General features: G+C 40.0%; 1 protein-coding gene across 2 annotated transcripts in view; it reads left to right on the forward strand.

Moving 5' to 3' along the window:
• MAP2K5 (mitogen-activated protein kinase kinase 5) overlaps positions 1 to 13819 on the forward strand; it is a 139228-nt gene that overhangs the window by 70847 nt on the left and 54562 nt on the right. For both annotated transcript variants that reach the window (XM_054836851.1, XM_054836852.1), the window contains exon 16: positions 3204 to 3275. In XM_054836851.1, coding sequence (XP_054692826.1) covers positions 3204 to 3275 — 72 coding nt within the window. The remainder of the gene's footprint in view (positions 1 to 3203; positions 3276 to 13819) is intronic.

Genomic DNA, 13819 nt, shown 5'->3' on the forward strand with positions numbered 1-13819 from the left:
CTCGTAGCCTGCAGCTCTTTGCAGACCGCTGACAGTCCGATGCTGTCGACAGCTTGGGAGCCGCTGCTCCGAGCCTGGAGCTCAGCAAAGCATTTAGACACGTGCAGACGTCTCGTGGACTTCTCGGTGCCTAAGCACTTGTGTGGGTGTTTCCCATGTGAAGCTGCCATGAAAATTTGAAGCTTAAAAATATTTGGACTAATAATACGAGGGCATTAAATTGCATGTTGTGTAATGTTAATATCAAAGTCAGCAAGGCATTTCACTTCTCCGTATAAATTTTGTAATGGTGAGACTACTTTTGTCCATTTTCTGTAGGTTAAAACAAAAATTCCCATCATTTTCAGATCAGAGTAACACATTGCTGAAGACGTATCAGCTGCTGGGGTTAGCTGGGATGCGAGGTTTGGGTTTAGCTGTTCTAGCTGACCTGCCGGTTGGCGTGTGGTGTTCGTCTCGTTGAGATTAATGTGGTGACGAGAGCCAGTCTGAAAGTAAACTACAACAGTTAGCCTGTATTTTCCATTAGATCAATTTGATCAATTTTCGTTCTCCATTTAACAGATGCGAAAACTTAAACGTTTCAGTTTAGAGCGGTATATTAACTGCTGTCTTTTATTTTTGGCCATTAAAAGTCTTTTAGCAAACTGCTTATGTCGTAATACTAATGAGGAAAAAATAAGTGTTCAGCTTGTTTTTAAAAAAAAAAGTGTAAACAGTACAAAGTGGTTGATACTTGTATTTTTCAAACCTCAGAAAAGAGGAGAGAGAAATCCATGACCTTTAATCGCTTTCAGGTATTTTTTCTTACTTTCTTGTAAGGAGAAAGCAGACCAGGGTGTCCATTTATTTGCTAAGTGCTTTTCTAGTCAAGGTGTACTCATTAATGTGGCGTCTGAAACACTCATGTCACCATCCTAGAAAGACTTGGGCTATCCTGTGTCATCAGAATATTATGTGCGGAAAAATGTATTTTTTAAACAAAAAAAAAAAAAAGAAAAAAAGTCCAGTCTTCTATATTACTGCTTTTGCTAGTAAGCCTGCTGATTTCTATGCCTCCATTTTCTAAAAGAACTGGAATATAGCGATTCAGACAAATAAACAGCTTCAAACTAATCAACTTTTCCAACTGAGCTGCTACTCTTAGAGTGGTCTTAAGCAGGTCTGAGAATTAAATTGTATTATGCTTTTAGTGTACAAACCAAGATTACTGTTCTCTTTCCCAGGTGTACATTAAATAAATTACTTTTTTCTTATTGTTTATGGATGAATGTGATGCATTCCTCTATTAATTGAAAAAGAGAAGTTTAAAGTTGTGTTCCTTGCTAAATGAGTCATTTGTTCTCATCAAATTTATAGTCTAGTCATCAAAAAATAAAGAGGGTCATAAGCTTTGGCTTGCCTACATGGCAGACTGTGAGTGAATTTGAAACCATTAAAAAAATTGAGGTTTCTGTTTAAAATGAACAAGCAAAAAAGCTTTTTGATTGAGAAATTAAAATTTCCAACAAAAATACATTTGCTGCAAAATCATTTTATCACCGCTTTATAGAGAAAAAAAAAATGATGAAAAAAGTAACCAGTTGTAGAAATTTTTAAGAGAAAATATTTTTGAGCTGTGCATCCTTAGGATGATCTCTGCGTTGCACACTTTATTTTATGCATGTGTTATTCTTATTTTCATCGTCTTTTCCATACTCTTAAATTCACGTGACTAGACTTTTTGTTTAAAACATGCAAACGATTTAATTGCCGCTGTGTGAATACATAATTTCAAAATATAAGTTGCTGTTTAGAACTTGAGCTCTTACAAGGGAAGAGTAAACTATTTAATATTGCTCGGTGTGAATTACGGACCTGATTTGGCGGCTCAGGAAAGGCCAGGGTCTCATCTGCACGAAAATGTGCGGTATCTGCCGGTAACAAAACATGCCTGGCCGGGATAGCCGATCCCGTGTTACGTTATAAAGGCAGATGTATGCGGTGGCGTACGTTTTGATTCCATATCTGCATCTGTATGAGGATCATTGTCAGTATAAAAGGATGCTTAAAAATCATATCCCTATACAATACTGTTGCAAGTGCTTCTACGATCTGCTGACCTAGGCTGGCTATACTTAATGAAGGCTTGTCTTAATGAACTTTGAAAACAAATAAATTTTTGGATCACTCTTCAGTTCAAAATAAACGAGGCTCAGTCAAAAAGATTTTGTTCCAGTTACACGCTGGGGTGGGTTTTTTTTAGGTTATGGCAGTTGCGGAAGGCTATCCTCAAAGATAATGTGGGCAGCACTGTGCTTTTTACTTAACATTCATGCCGCGATAAAAGCTCTTGACCTGGGATTAGCAGTGCAGAGTAAACATCCGAAAACACATTGGACTGGCACTAATTTGGGAGTTTGTTTTCTAAAAAAGGTCTCTGGATTATTAAAGACTGAAAATACAGCCGGTGCTTTGTAGGTGGTTGGGCTAGACAGGTGCATTAACAGCACAGTGGGGAGAGAAGTCTCATGGAGCCTTTTATTGTTACATTTCATGCTGTACTTGACCTTGGAAATGCTTAAATTGTAGCTTTCAAGTAAAAACTAGCAGTTGTATTTTACAGCATTCTATTTCATGAGGCATTAAACTTGCTATTAGTAGTTTCGAGTGAAGACTTTTTTTTTCTATAGGTCAAAAATGAAATTAAAAAGTATATAAAATAAAATTGCCGGCATGTGACTTCATTGATTCTTTTGGCTTCAATAACTCTGCTTTTTAAACCGTAGTTACTCCCCAACCCCTTGACTCAACATTAGGAGTCTGTTTTCCTAGCGTCCCTCGCTGCCGTGCCAGGGCTTAGCAGTAGACGTGGGTACCATTGGACTCTCACAACTTGACCTTGCGCTGCGCGTGTGCAAGCCATTGGCTTTTTCGTTGGATAAACCAACCCAAAGACAAATGCCAAGGCCAACTTTACAAGGTGCATAGCAATGAACGGCCACAAGCCTGAGGGTAACCAAGTCCTTTGCTCTTGCAGAAGAGGGAAAAATAAATAAGTTGCATTTGAAGAGTGGATTTGCTCTCTGCCAGGTTAGCTGGTGAGCTTTAAGCTTCTTTGCGTTTCCTCAGTTGATTTGTTTGCCCTGGGCTAGCTTTTGTGGGGTAAGTACGTATGTTTGTTTGCTAGGCTCAAGAAGATGTTTCTTTCCATCTCTTTGCAGCCTGAGCGGATTTCAGGAGAACAGTATGGAATTCATTCGGACGTTTGGAGTCTAGGGATTTCCTTCATGGAGGTATGCAATATCTATCATTTTCGTGTGCACGTTGCGAGAATCAAATGAAGTCTAACATCAAAATATTTTAGTGTAGTCTTTGGATACTCTTTTATATATGCATGCTTTTAACTATTGCTAAATTTCTTGGCTGTATTTAGAATGGGTTCATTCTTTCTGCGTTCAGATATGCAGAGCCTCTGTACAAACCATGCAACAGTCTTAAACCTTCTAATAAAACTCCGTATGGGAGTACGATGTAGGGTCTGGTACGTGGATGCCTCTGCATCCTCTCAACACCTCTGGGACTGAAGACGACGGTATTTCTGTATTGCATCTTCACAGGCCAGGATAGAGTGGGCTATTATTAGGGTTAAAATAGCATTATGCAGATTCAAGGTTTGAGCTGGTTAATGGCCTTGCAAAATCTTTGCAGAAATATTTGGACGATGGTTGGAGTCTCTCCCTGTGTGATTAAATAAAGCGTTTGAATTTAAGTGCTCACAAGGGCTTTTAGAAAGCTTTCTCACAACCATACTTTCAAGCAGGAGAAAGTCTTATCAAAATGAAGCAGTTCAAAGAGAATGTGGCTGTAAATGCAGTCATTCGGGAGTAACTGGCTTTCTGCAGGTTTAGTCAGAACAAGTTTTGATTCAGGAAAAAGGTTGGGTTTTTTCAGCTTAGGGCTCGTCAGATGTGTTAAGAAACATAAATTTCATTTGCTTTATAAAAATAGATTATTGTTTAAGGGAAAGAGAAGCTAGAGCGTATAAGTTGAGTAGAAATGCCCGTGTTATGATAATGTCTTGACCAGTAAAATCAGATCTGGCTTGGTCTGGCCTGGGACAAGGGACAGGTAGGTCTGGTCTGGTGGTGGCAGGAGGGAACGTTCACATAGCCACAAACAAGTGAGCTACAGCTGGAAACCCTTGTAGCCTCAACGGCTCGAGCAATAAGCTCTCAGGAGAGTTTTTCAGCTGAAGGACGGTCCCATGGAAGAACTTCTCCCTGCTGGGAGTAGTTGTTTCTTCCCATAAGAACAGTTCATTCAAACCATCGATGACTTGCATCATCTTTCTTGCACAGCCTGATGAAGGCATGATACGATTAACTAAAAAATATAGGTGCCCTTCCCTTCTGGTATAATATAGTATCATTAAGGTGAAGCTGAATATACCTTTTGGTGAAGTGCAACTGGTGTTTAGCAGAAGATTAGATAGAAGTTAAGTCCTCTTGGTGCTCACCCTCTGCATCTAGGCAAATTTCACATTTTGTAGCCTGAAAATTAACCGAGACTAGTGTTAGGCTTTCAAATAATAAATTCCTTACTGACTCAGTTTTAACCAAAATTAAAATACTTACTGCTGAATCATTGCATTCAGATCTTGTAAATCTTTTCCGGAGTCTGACTGAAGCTACCTCTGAATTACAATAATGACACACTTTAACGTGTCACAGGGGATGCAGTTCTCTTCATTTGTTTTACTGCACATTTTAATGGTTTGTGATGCTGGAGAGCCCTCAACAATTTTGGGAGAGATACAGAACGTACTCATGCGGTCTGTAAATTAATCCAGGCAACAAAGGGCTAAAACGAGGTTGTATTATGTTAGGACTTGACTCTGGTCTTTTTCCTGATTCAGGGTGGAATAAGTGATATAAATGCAGAGTCCTGTCGAGCAAGCATTTACTAGTTCCTTTGCTGAATAGAAAAATGTATTTTGATGTGCAGCAACAAGCCAATGATTTACCGTGTCGACCAGGATATTTGGAGTTTAGTTTGGGATTATTAGATGGTAACTTGTCTGGTCATGAATTTGAAGGATGAATTTCATATTATATTAGCCAACATTAGGAAAACTCCTGTCTTTTGCATTTACTCTCCTCTTTTAAACCTTCTTAACTTTTCTTTCTTCTTTTTCACTTTCCACGAATGTCTTCCGAACCAGATGTACAAAAACCAATTTGGTTCTGTGTGCTTTGTTAATTGGTATGTCATCTGGTCCTCTGAGACCTCTCTTCAACATGATCGCTGTTTTATTGAAGTGGTTTGAGTGATGTGTTAAATGATGAAAGCAAGGACAGTGGCTTAGAAAAATGTCTCAAAAAAGGTGAAGAAGATGCTCAAAGAGCCACACAAGGTCACTGTCATTAAAGTAACACTGTATTGACATGGGGATTGCTAGTGGAGACTCCCAGCCTCTTGCTGATGGAACTGTTAAAAAGGGAAGTTAGCATCTGCGGTAGGATTTTAAAATCATCCCCACTTAGTAGCGTAATACTCCAATCCCTACAACTTCAAGCTAGCGCAGTTCTAGTGTGTTAATCTAAGAGAAATGGCATGTGGGACCATGTTAGCAAGGGCTGTTCTGATGTATGATAATATAAAATTGCAGCTAAGTAAATCTTCTCATTTATTCTTCTGAGCCTTTAAAATGTCTTGAATTTCTTTGCTGGAAAAAAGCTATGTGTAATGAGAAACTAAACTGTTATTTTTGAAGGTTAAGAAAATTGCCCCCCAGAAGCTTGCTGGCAGAGTGTGAAAAGTATCAGAGTATCAAAAGTACCACCTAAGTTTTGAGAGACGGCGAGCATTCCTACTCCTTTTGAAGTGCGAGGTATATGAGGATGCTCAGTCTTCCCTTTGCCAAAAATACAAAATAAACTAAAAATTTAAAAAAAAAAAAAAGAAGAAATGCTGCTAGCTTTTTTTATTATTATTCTTTCACTTTTTTGGAGTTTGCATTTCTTTCCTCAGGATTTTCTGAAGTGAATGAAATTTAATACATAATCTGTAGAGCTGTTCAAAAGCGTTTCATCACAAATAGTTTGTGTGTTTTCATGAAGTTTTTTAGATGTTTTATTTAAGTGCTCCTGGGTTGACAAAGCAAGTTCAATTTAAACCAATGACATTGCTGTCACTATGCTGAAGACTGTGTCAGCATTTTCATTATAAAAGCTGGATTTCAGGGGTTTATAACTCAGTCATAAAACACACTCCAGGCTGTCTGGGCTGAGTCTGAGTGCTCTTTGCATCCTGTAACCGCTTCGCTCTCCCTCCCAGAACCGTGCCCTGCACAGGAGGATAAATTAAATTGCCCAATATTTCTTGTTACTCTCCAACATGACTCTGATCCTACCTTGCGTGGCTACTATCCGAAAGTGGACTTTAAAGCATCCAAAATGGGGTAAAATACACCTTGTTGGGTTTTGATAGGCAGCATTCTTATCCAGTGGTGCCTTTTCGTGGAGGTGTTTGAGGAGTAAATACACTACTGACACCTTCAGCCGAGCCGCTTCTCCTGGGATAAGAGATTGTTGTAAGAGAGGAGAAGCTGGGTGAGAGGAGCTTTGGCGGGACCTTGTAGGGCTGGTGTGTTCTCAGGTCCTCCTGCTTCCATGGGGATTTCCTTCCTGGTTTTCTCCTGGATTTTACCGTCTCAAAGCTGCCTGCGGAGGAGCGCTGGCAAGCTCTTGAGACAATACTGAGGACCAGAGTCTCCTACATGTTGTGAGGACAGACGGTAGGTGAGGAGAAGGGAGTTCGGGGAAGGGAATGGAATTGAGTTGTGATCCGAGTTGTTCGTTGAGGCAAAGTGTAGGCTTGCAGAAGATCCAGGGCTCATTTTATCTACAGATAGAATTGGTATTGTATTGAAATGTGGGAAATGAAAGTGATTTGCTTATGCCACAAACCAAGTAAGTTTTGGAAACAGAATATGGGCTCACGTGCTTGTTTAATGATAACTTTTTGCACCTTCTTTTGTATCATGTCCTAGTCTCTGCTTTCCACTGTCCTCTGCTGAGAAAAACAGCTGTTTTCCTGTATTTCAGGCCGCCTTTTAAAAATAACTTTTCTTACAAAGATTATCAGTGTTCTCTCCTTCAGGGAAAATGAGTTTGTCAGTTTTCATGTTAGAAACAAGTTCTTAAATCTCCCCAAATGAGAATTTTAAGTCTAGTCACCAGAGTTCTCTGTTATCTGTATATTTGCAAGAGCTTTGCAGGGTTGCTAGTTGTTTGTGACATTTGTGTTAAGATGCTTTTTTTAAGCCATATTCCAAGCAGCCATGTGACAGATTTTCAGCAGTTGTGTGCATTCCCACATATAGGAACACCAGTATATATGCAATGAACATGCCTTACATCGTGTATTGCAGGCACACATGAAACCCTTCTGAGCAGGGTTAACATGAAATGCATGCAATGTCAACGTTATGGAGTCTTAGACTCTTCAGCACACTTGGGCTGGGAGCACAGATGGAGATGTAAGAGCAGCTCGCTCAGAGCATGAAGACAAAGAGGAGGAAGGTGTTTGAAGAGGGTGCTACAGGAGAAGTAGCTCTGCTTTAAGATGATTCTCTTAAAGCACTTCAATCTTTAGCATGTTTCACTGCATAAAACTGATGTAAAGACTCACATTTATGTAATCTGGTCAAGGAGAGGAGGTTTCAGAAGAGTTCTTTCTAAGGAGACTAAAATATGTGGTCGGTCACATATCATCAGCTTTGAACTGATAATGGTTCAAGATCGAGATCGTGAGCTGATGTGCAGGAACTCCTGCAGACCAGTTTGGTCTTCTGCAGGATTACACTTTTGTGTGGACATGAGGGTTGGTCTTTCATCAATTTTATGCCCTTACCTAAACAATAGCAGGTGGACCCACATGGGGGGGAAATCCGAGACCCAAAACTTGGTGGTACAGCATAGCTGTAGTGGCACTGGTGACTTGGGGAAGGTTTGGTAGAAAGGGGTACAATCATGATGGGGCAACTGTGAATGTCAGTGTGACTGCTGGAAGCAGACGCAGACCATGCAGTGACCTACAGTGTTGAAAGCTACACTGAGTAGAGGCAGGAGGAATATTAATTAAAGTAGCCCATTACAGGACGGCAAGGGTCAGGCTTAAATGGGAAACGGGAATTTGCATTTAATCTCCATGCAGAGCAGGAGTCTTGGAATTGTAACAAAATACTTGGCTGGAGTGAGGTGTCTCCGATCAAGTGACAGTTCTTGCTGGACTCGTCCTTGCTTTTTGTGTGCTTGGAATGAGCAGAACTTTATTCTGCGTGTTTAAACTGGAGAGACTGGGAAAGGCCTTGCCATGGTGATGCTGCTGGTGCTCGTAGAGCCGCCATGAATGACTCATAGCAGCAAGCGTGAGGTCATCATTAAGCAAACGTGAAGAACATGATTTCCCCATTCCTACACTAAGAATTCAAGACGTTCTTAAATTGATGCACTGGATGGATCTGGGCACATTTCAGTAGATACAGTATGATATGTCTTAAATTACTTTTTTTTTTCTTTTTTCTCTTTTTTTTTCCTTACTGAATTCCAACCTTCTCTAACCTAAAAAAACCCACCAAGTGTCGCTTCTGTGCCCAGCCATCTTAATAACCAGCAATGCTGGGACGTGATGGGTGTTCACTTCGTCGCTGCAGATCACTCTAAAAAATATTAGAGAAAACTTAAACCAAGTGTTTCTGAAAATACCATCTCTGTGGGCTAACGTCTTCTCTCTACCGACCGCAGGGCCTCGCGCAGCGCAGGTTTCTGTGGTCCCAGCCCTTGGCCAGACCCTTCCTGAAATGGAACCAATTTTATAAAGGAACTGTTCCATTTCTGGCCTTTTTCTGGTTTCGTGAAATATGGTTGAGAGCAGACTCATGCCTTGGGCCTTGCAGCTTGGACCACTGATAATTGCATAGGTGTGACTATTTAGTAAGAGACATCTTTCGTTTAGGATTAAGGAAAGCAAGAAAATAAAAAGTGGTGGTTTTTTTGCAATGAACCTCACCCTCTTTCTCTGTATTTTTAAGGACTGTAGTAGTGTGATGTTTGTGGCCTGTATGGACAAGTCCTTGCACACTTCTCTCAGCCATTGAGAGTGGCTGTGACACACAGAATTTTGCCCAATAACTTGAATTTTTCTTATTGTGGAGTATTTATGTCATTTTAATCATTCTGGACAGAATGATGCGTTTCAGAAACTTGTTCTTAGGAAAAAGCTGGCCTAGTTATTTTTTTCCCCCTAGAGCTATTTTGAGCAATTTCTCCAAGCAGCGGCTGTTAGCTCCATTTCCTCATCTGCCATCTTCAGCGGCCACCAGGATGAAGACAGACAATGTCCAGCTACATCCGCGATCTTTGTGGTAGCGGAATTAGAAGTAAAGGTACCAGTGCCTGAGGGTTGGGTCATGAATTAATAATTGCCGTGTGGTGGGGGAGGCCCGTCAGAATCGCTGAAAACGGGGAAGTTGCCTCGCAGAGCGCTATCAATCACTCAGTGACCATAACTTCCAGTAATTAGTGTATTTTATGGGCCTTTGCTTCAGTGACTCGGAAGCACATATGCTCCACTCACAGCTAAACTTAGCCAGAGTAATATTCCAGGATGATTTATCCGCTTGCTGCACTGGGATGTAACCCTATATTAGGTGAAGATTGTGAACTAAGCTGCAATAAAGTGTAAGTTTAGGTACAGTTTGCGCGGGTTGAGACCTCAATGTATCATGTTTCTCAGCAATTGCTCTTAGGCCACTGCGGGCAGTCTGTGCGGCAGCGAAATAAATAATACAGTTCTCTACCTGAGTAGATAGATGAGTGGACAATTAAGGAATAATATCGGCTGTGGTGTATCCGTAATATATAGCGTTACGGAGTATAGATTAATGCTCTCTATTCTGTTATTGTGTAGTATAGCTGTTTCTACCTTTCAAAACGTCGAAAATTTCGAAATGTTTGTCAGTCGAGTCTGCCTTTCCCCGTTATTTAATTGGTTTGCAATGGCAGATGAGCGCTCTCGTGCCAGCGGAGATGGAGAACAGCCCTGCCGCTGCTTCGCTGAAGTTGAGCTGCGTTTCCACCAGCACAACCGAATTGAACATTTTATTTTGGTTTTTTCTTTTAGGTATTGAATCTAACTCCAGCAAACAAATAAGCAGGAAGCCTCTCTACTCAAACAAGTAGTCTCATTAATCTTTGTGGCCCATTTGTGTGAATTTTGCACCTGACAATTTCCATAGATTGGCCCTGAAAGGCCTGCGTCCCGCCTTTTTCCCTTCAGAAAAGGCGCCGCTATTTTGAGCAACACCTTTGAAGACGTAGCGGTAAAAGCCTGGTAATATAAGGGATTTGTGGCGAGGAAGAAGTGTGCAATTTAATCATGATTGTCTGCAGTCCTTAGTTTGCAGTGCATTTACTATAGTTCATATTTAAAAGAAGTCAAAGTGAAACTAATTATCTTTAATTAAGGCGAATTAGGCTTTGATTTTTAATATATTTTATGTAGAGAGATCTCAAACTCATCTGCTCAAGCCAGGGAATGTCCCAAAGGTTATTAGGGCATATTTCTGTTGGGCCTGACGGTATTAGTAATAACCTTCTTCCTCATAGTCCTAGACATGAACAAATATGTCACTTCATCAGTCTCTGTTACCCGCGCTTATGCCCCTCCGCAGGGGTCGCAGATTCCACAAGTTATCAGCTAATGGCGTTATACATTAAAAATTGAAGCTTTCCTCACTCTGAGGCCTTTCAAGGCTTTGTTCTTAAGCCCCAGACACTTTGGAGTGCAGCTGCAAACTATAGGCAGAAGATTAAATTAATTTGTAACTCTTTTTTCGTCCTGCATTACTAAATCCTGCACATTTAATTGAAACCCTACTTCAAGATGCTTTGTGTTTCTGTTCTTCTTTGTTGTCAGTTTAACCTCAGAAGCACTTTAACGCTGGTAAATTGCTGTTATATCCTTTTGGATTCTTTTTTTTTTTTAACTGTGCAATAAGAGGACAGTGAAATTGATATTAGAAGGAAAGAAAAATCTTAGAGTAGTTTTTGAGGTATTTAATATTTATTAAGGTCCATACCCTGCAGAGTTTCAGGTGATTTTAAGCCATCTATCTAGGAATGTATAAATTGGTCTTGGAATGAAATTTCACCTAGGGAATTTTATGTTATCCAGTAGTTAAGTCTGATTTTTAAAGTTTCCTGTGTCTGAATGTTGCAAAGTGGCGGCTGCTTTTCCATAAAATGAGGGTTTAACTGCAGTGCACAATCTAAATGCAAAATCCTTAGATGGAAATTTAATTGTGTAAAATGTGCACAAGGTAATTAAGAACAAATTTTAGAACATTTCAGACTATAAAGTCCTCCTTCAGCTAGATCAGTAGTGATATTGTAAGTGCTTATTTTCAATTTGCAGTTATGCTGAGAAACATGGAATGTGTCTAAATTAAGAATAAAAACATCCCATGCTTTTCAGTATAACTGTAAATTAAAAAACAACTTGCACAACATAGACAATAATCTAAGTGGGAGACTTTATTGCCTGAGTGTCCTAAAAATATGTTTTGAACTTCCTTCCCTCAGCCACTTTCTGAACAGGATACGGACCAAGCCGCTATTGTAATTCTTATTAACAATATACAGGCAGGCAAGTAAAGAGCGACGTAGAGAAAGCAGTTTGTTAGTGAGGATTTCTGGATTTCCGTTTTCAGTTCCAAAATTATTAAATACTTTATTTCAAAGAGTCATTTTAATCTTGTGGTCACTTAGCTGCACGTTAAATGTATGTATTTAGGAACAGGTTGGAGTTGCTTTCCAGCCCTTCTTATGGCTGCGGAGTATAGAGGGTTTAGGCACCTGCCTCTACCAAACTGGCTGCTTCCTCTTCTTTTTGCTTTCCCTTACGTGTTTTTAGATATAGTTTGATAAAAATCAGCGTACACGCAGACTATACCTCTGCCTGTTATTTAATAATCTGGGATTATATCCCGTTTTATCAAGTACTGGTTTAAAATGTGACCCATGTGCATCCCGTACATCCATCTGCACCTCTGCCCAAGTCGGGGGGAAGGCTCCCGTCAGGTACTTGCACTCAGAAGTGCACATCACGTTATTTTTAGGATCCAACCATAAGATGAGCGTTTTAAGTGCTCTGATGGGCTACTTCTATGTCTAAGAAAGTAGTAAGTTTTAAAAAACCCACCCACACCACCACCCCCAAAAAAGCCCTACAAAGACATGTCTAGTGAAGCGAAATGGTGTAGGAAAGTGTTATTCTGCCATATTTCTTGCTGATATGGTCCGATTCTCGTATTTCCATACCATGCTGGCATTGCAAGTCACTGGGCCTTTTTAAAATGATGGTTTTTACAGTTCTCGTGTAGTGGGAAGGAATCCATAGGGAAATGAGAACTAGCTCCTTGAAGTTTCAGCATTCCCTTCTCCCCTCCTTAATATCCAGAGCTGCATAAAATACTGATCAGGTCCCGAACCTAGTGTTGAATGGAAATATTGTATTTTTGTTATAATGCCTTCAAAACAAAATTACAGGTTCCTGAGCTGTATCGTGTAAATGCAGAGGAGATAAGTTTTTGATAGTGTGTTAGTTTGGTAGTTTACATTTTTTTTGTATTCTGCATTGGGCTTGTGCTGCATATGTTTATACAACTTTCTTGAGACAGATGACAGTATGAAAATCCCTTTAGTGAAGCTCTAATCTGTTTGGTTTTTTGTTGTTTTTTTTCTTTACTTTAACTGTGATGCTATTTATAAATCTAAATCTACATACAGAGGTCATTGGTTGGCTGAACTTAAACCATTTTACTTAGTAAATTTAATTAAGAAAATACAGTGCAACTCATAAGCAAATGAGTTTTTCCTAGTTTTAAACCAAACCACCCTCTTGAGTGCTGATTGCCTCGCTCGACCCCTGGTGATACAGAAACAGGCAAAATTAAAAAGGACATTAAAGCTTCATTAAATCTGAAACACATTTAGTACAGTGACATATCTGCAGGCTATTTCAGGGAAGATTACATACTCTTTGCTAAGTTTCTTAATTTATAATACCTTGACAATCTTGCAGGGAGGAAACAACTCTGACGAGATGAATCGAGTGGTGGTTCAGGGGGGATGCAGAACTGGCACATGATCTGTCCATCGCTGTATTGCTTTGCAGTTCTCGGTCAAGGAGCAGCTTCACTGAGAAGCGCATTTCTTTTTTAACAACCCCTAAAGATCTTGTTCCCGATGCATTTCGGATTCTTCGAAGCTCATTTATACACTGTGTACTTATGTCTGGCAGAAAACTGCTCTTTCCCCAATTACTCTGCTGCCTTTGGAGCCCCTGCTGAGGTGTGTGATGGTCAGGGAGAGGAGAGAAATCTCCAGTGAGAATGAAAATGCTTAGTTTGAAGTCATCATCGAAGCAGTGGTCGTTTTTCTGCTTAAATAAGATCTGCAGAATCTGTGCATGTAGCCATAATTATTTTCTTCCTCTACAGTGGGATAAATACTACATTCCTACAAGTCTGTAGCTATTGTAATGACTATTCTTAAGTCAGTAGTCATTGGAAAAATCAGGATTTCTTCTACTTCTGTTTATGGAAAAGTGTTTGGTATGTGTAGGTTTATTTCTAGGCACTTACAAGCTATCACAGCAGCAGCGCTTCTTAGGATCTCGAGCAGCTTCTTGGAAGTTAAGGGTGGTCCTCCCAAAAGAAGAGAAGGTAAAAAAGGGCAGTGCTTTGTAGGTTTTATTAGTTCCTGGTCCTTAA

This window comes from Grus americana, chromosome 10, assembly GCF_028858705.1.
Source record: "Grus americana isolate bGruAme1 chromosome 10, bGruAme1.mat, whole genome shotgun sequence".
NCBI lineage: Eukaryota > Metazoa > Chordata > Aves > Gruiformes > Gruidae > Grus > Grus americana.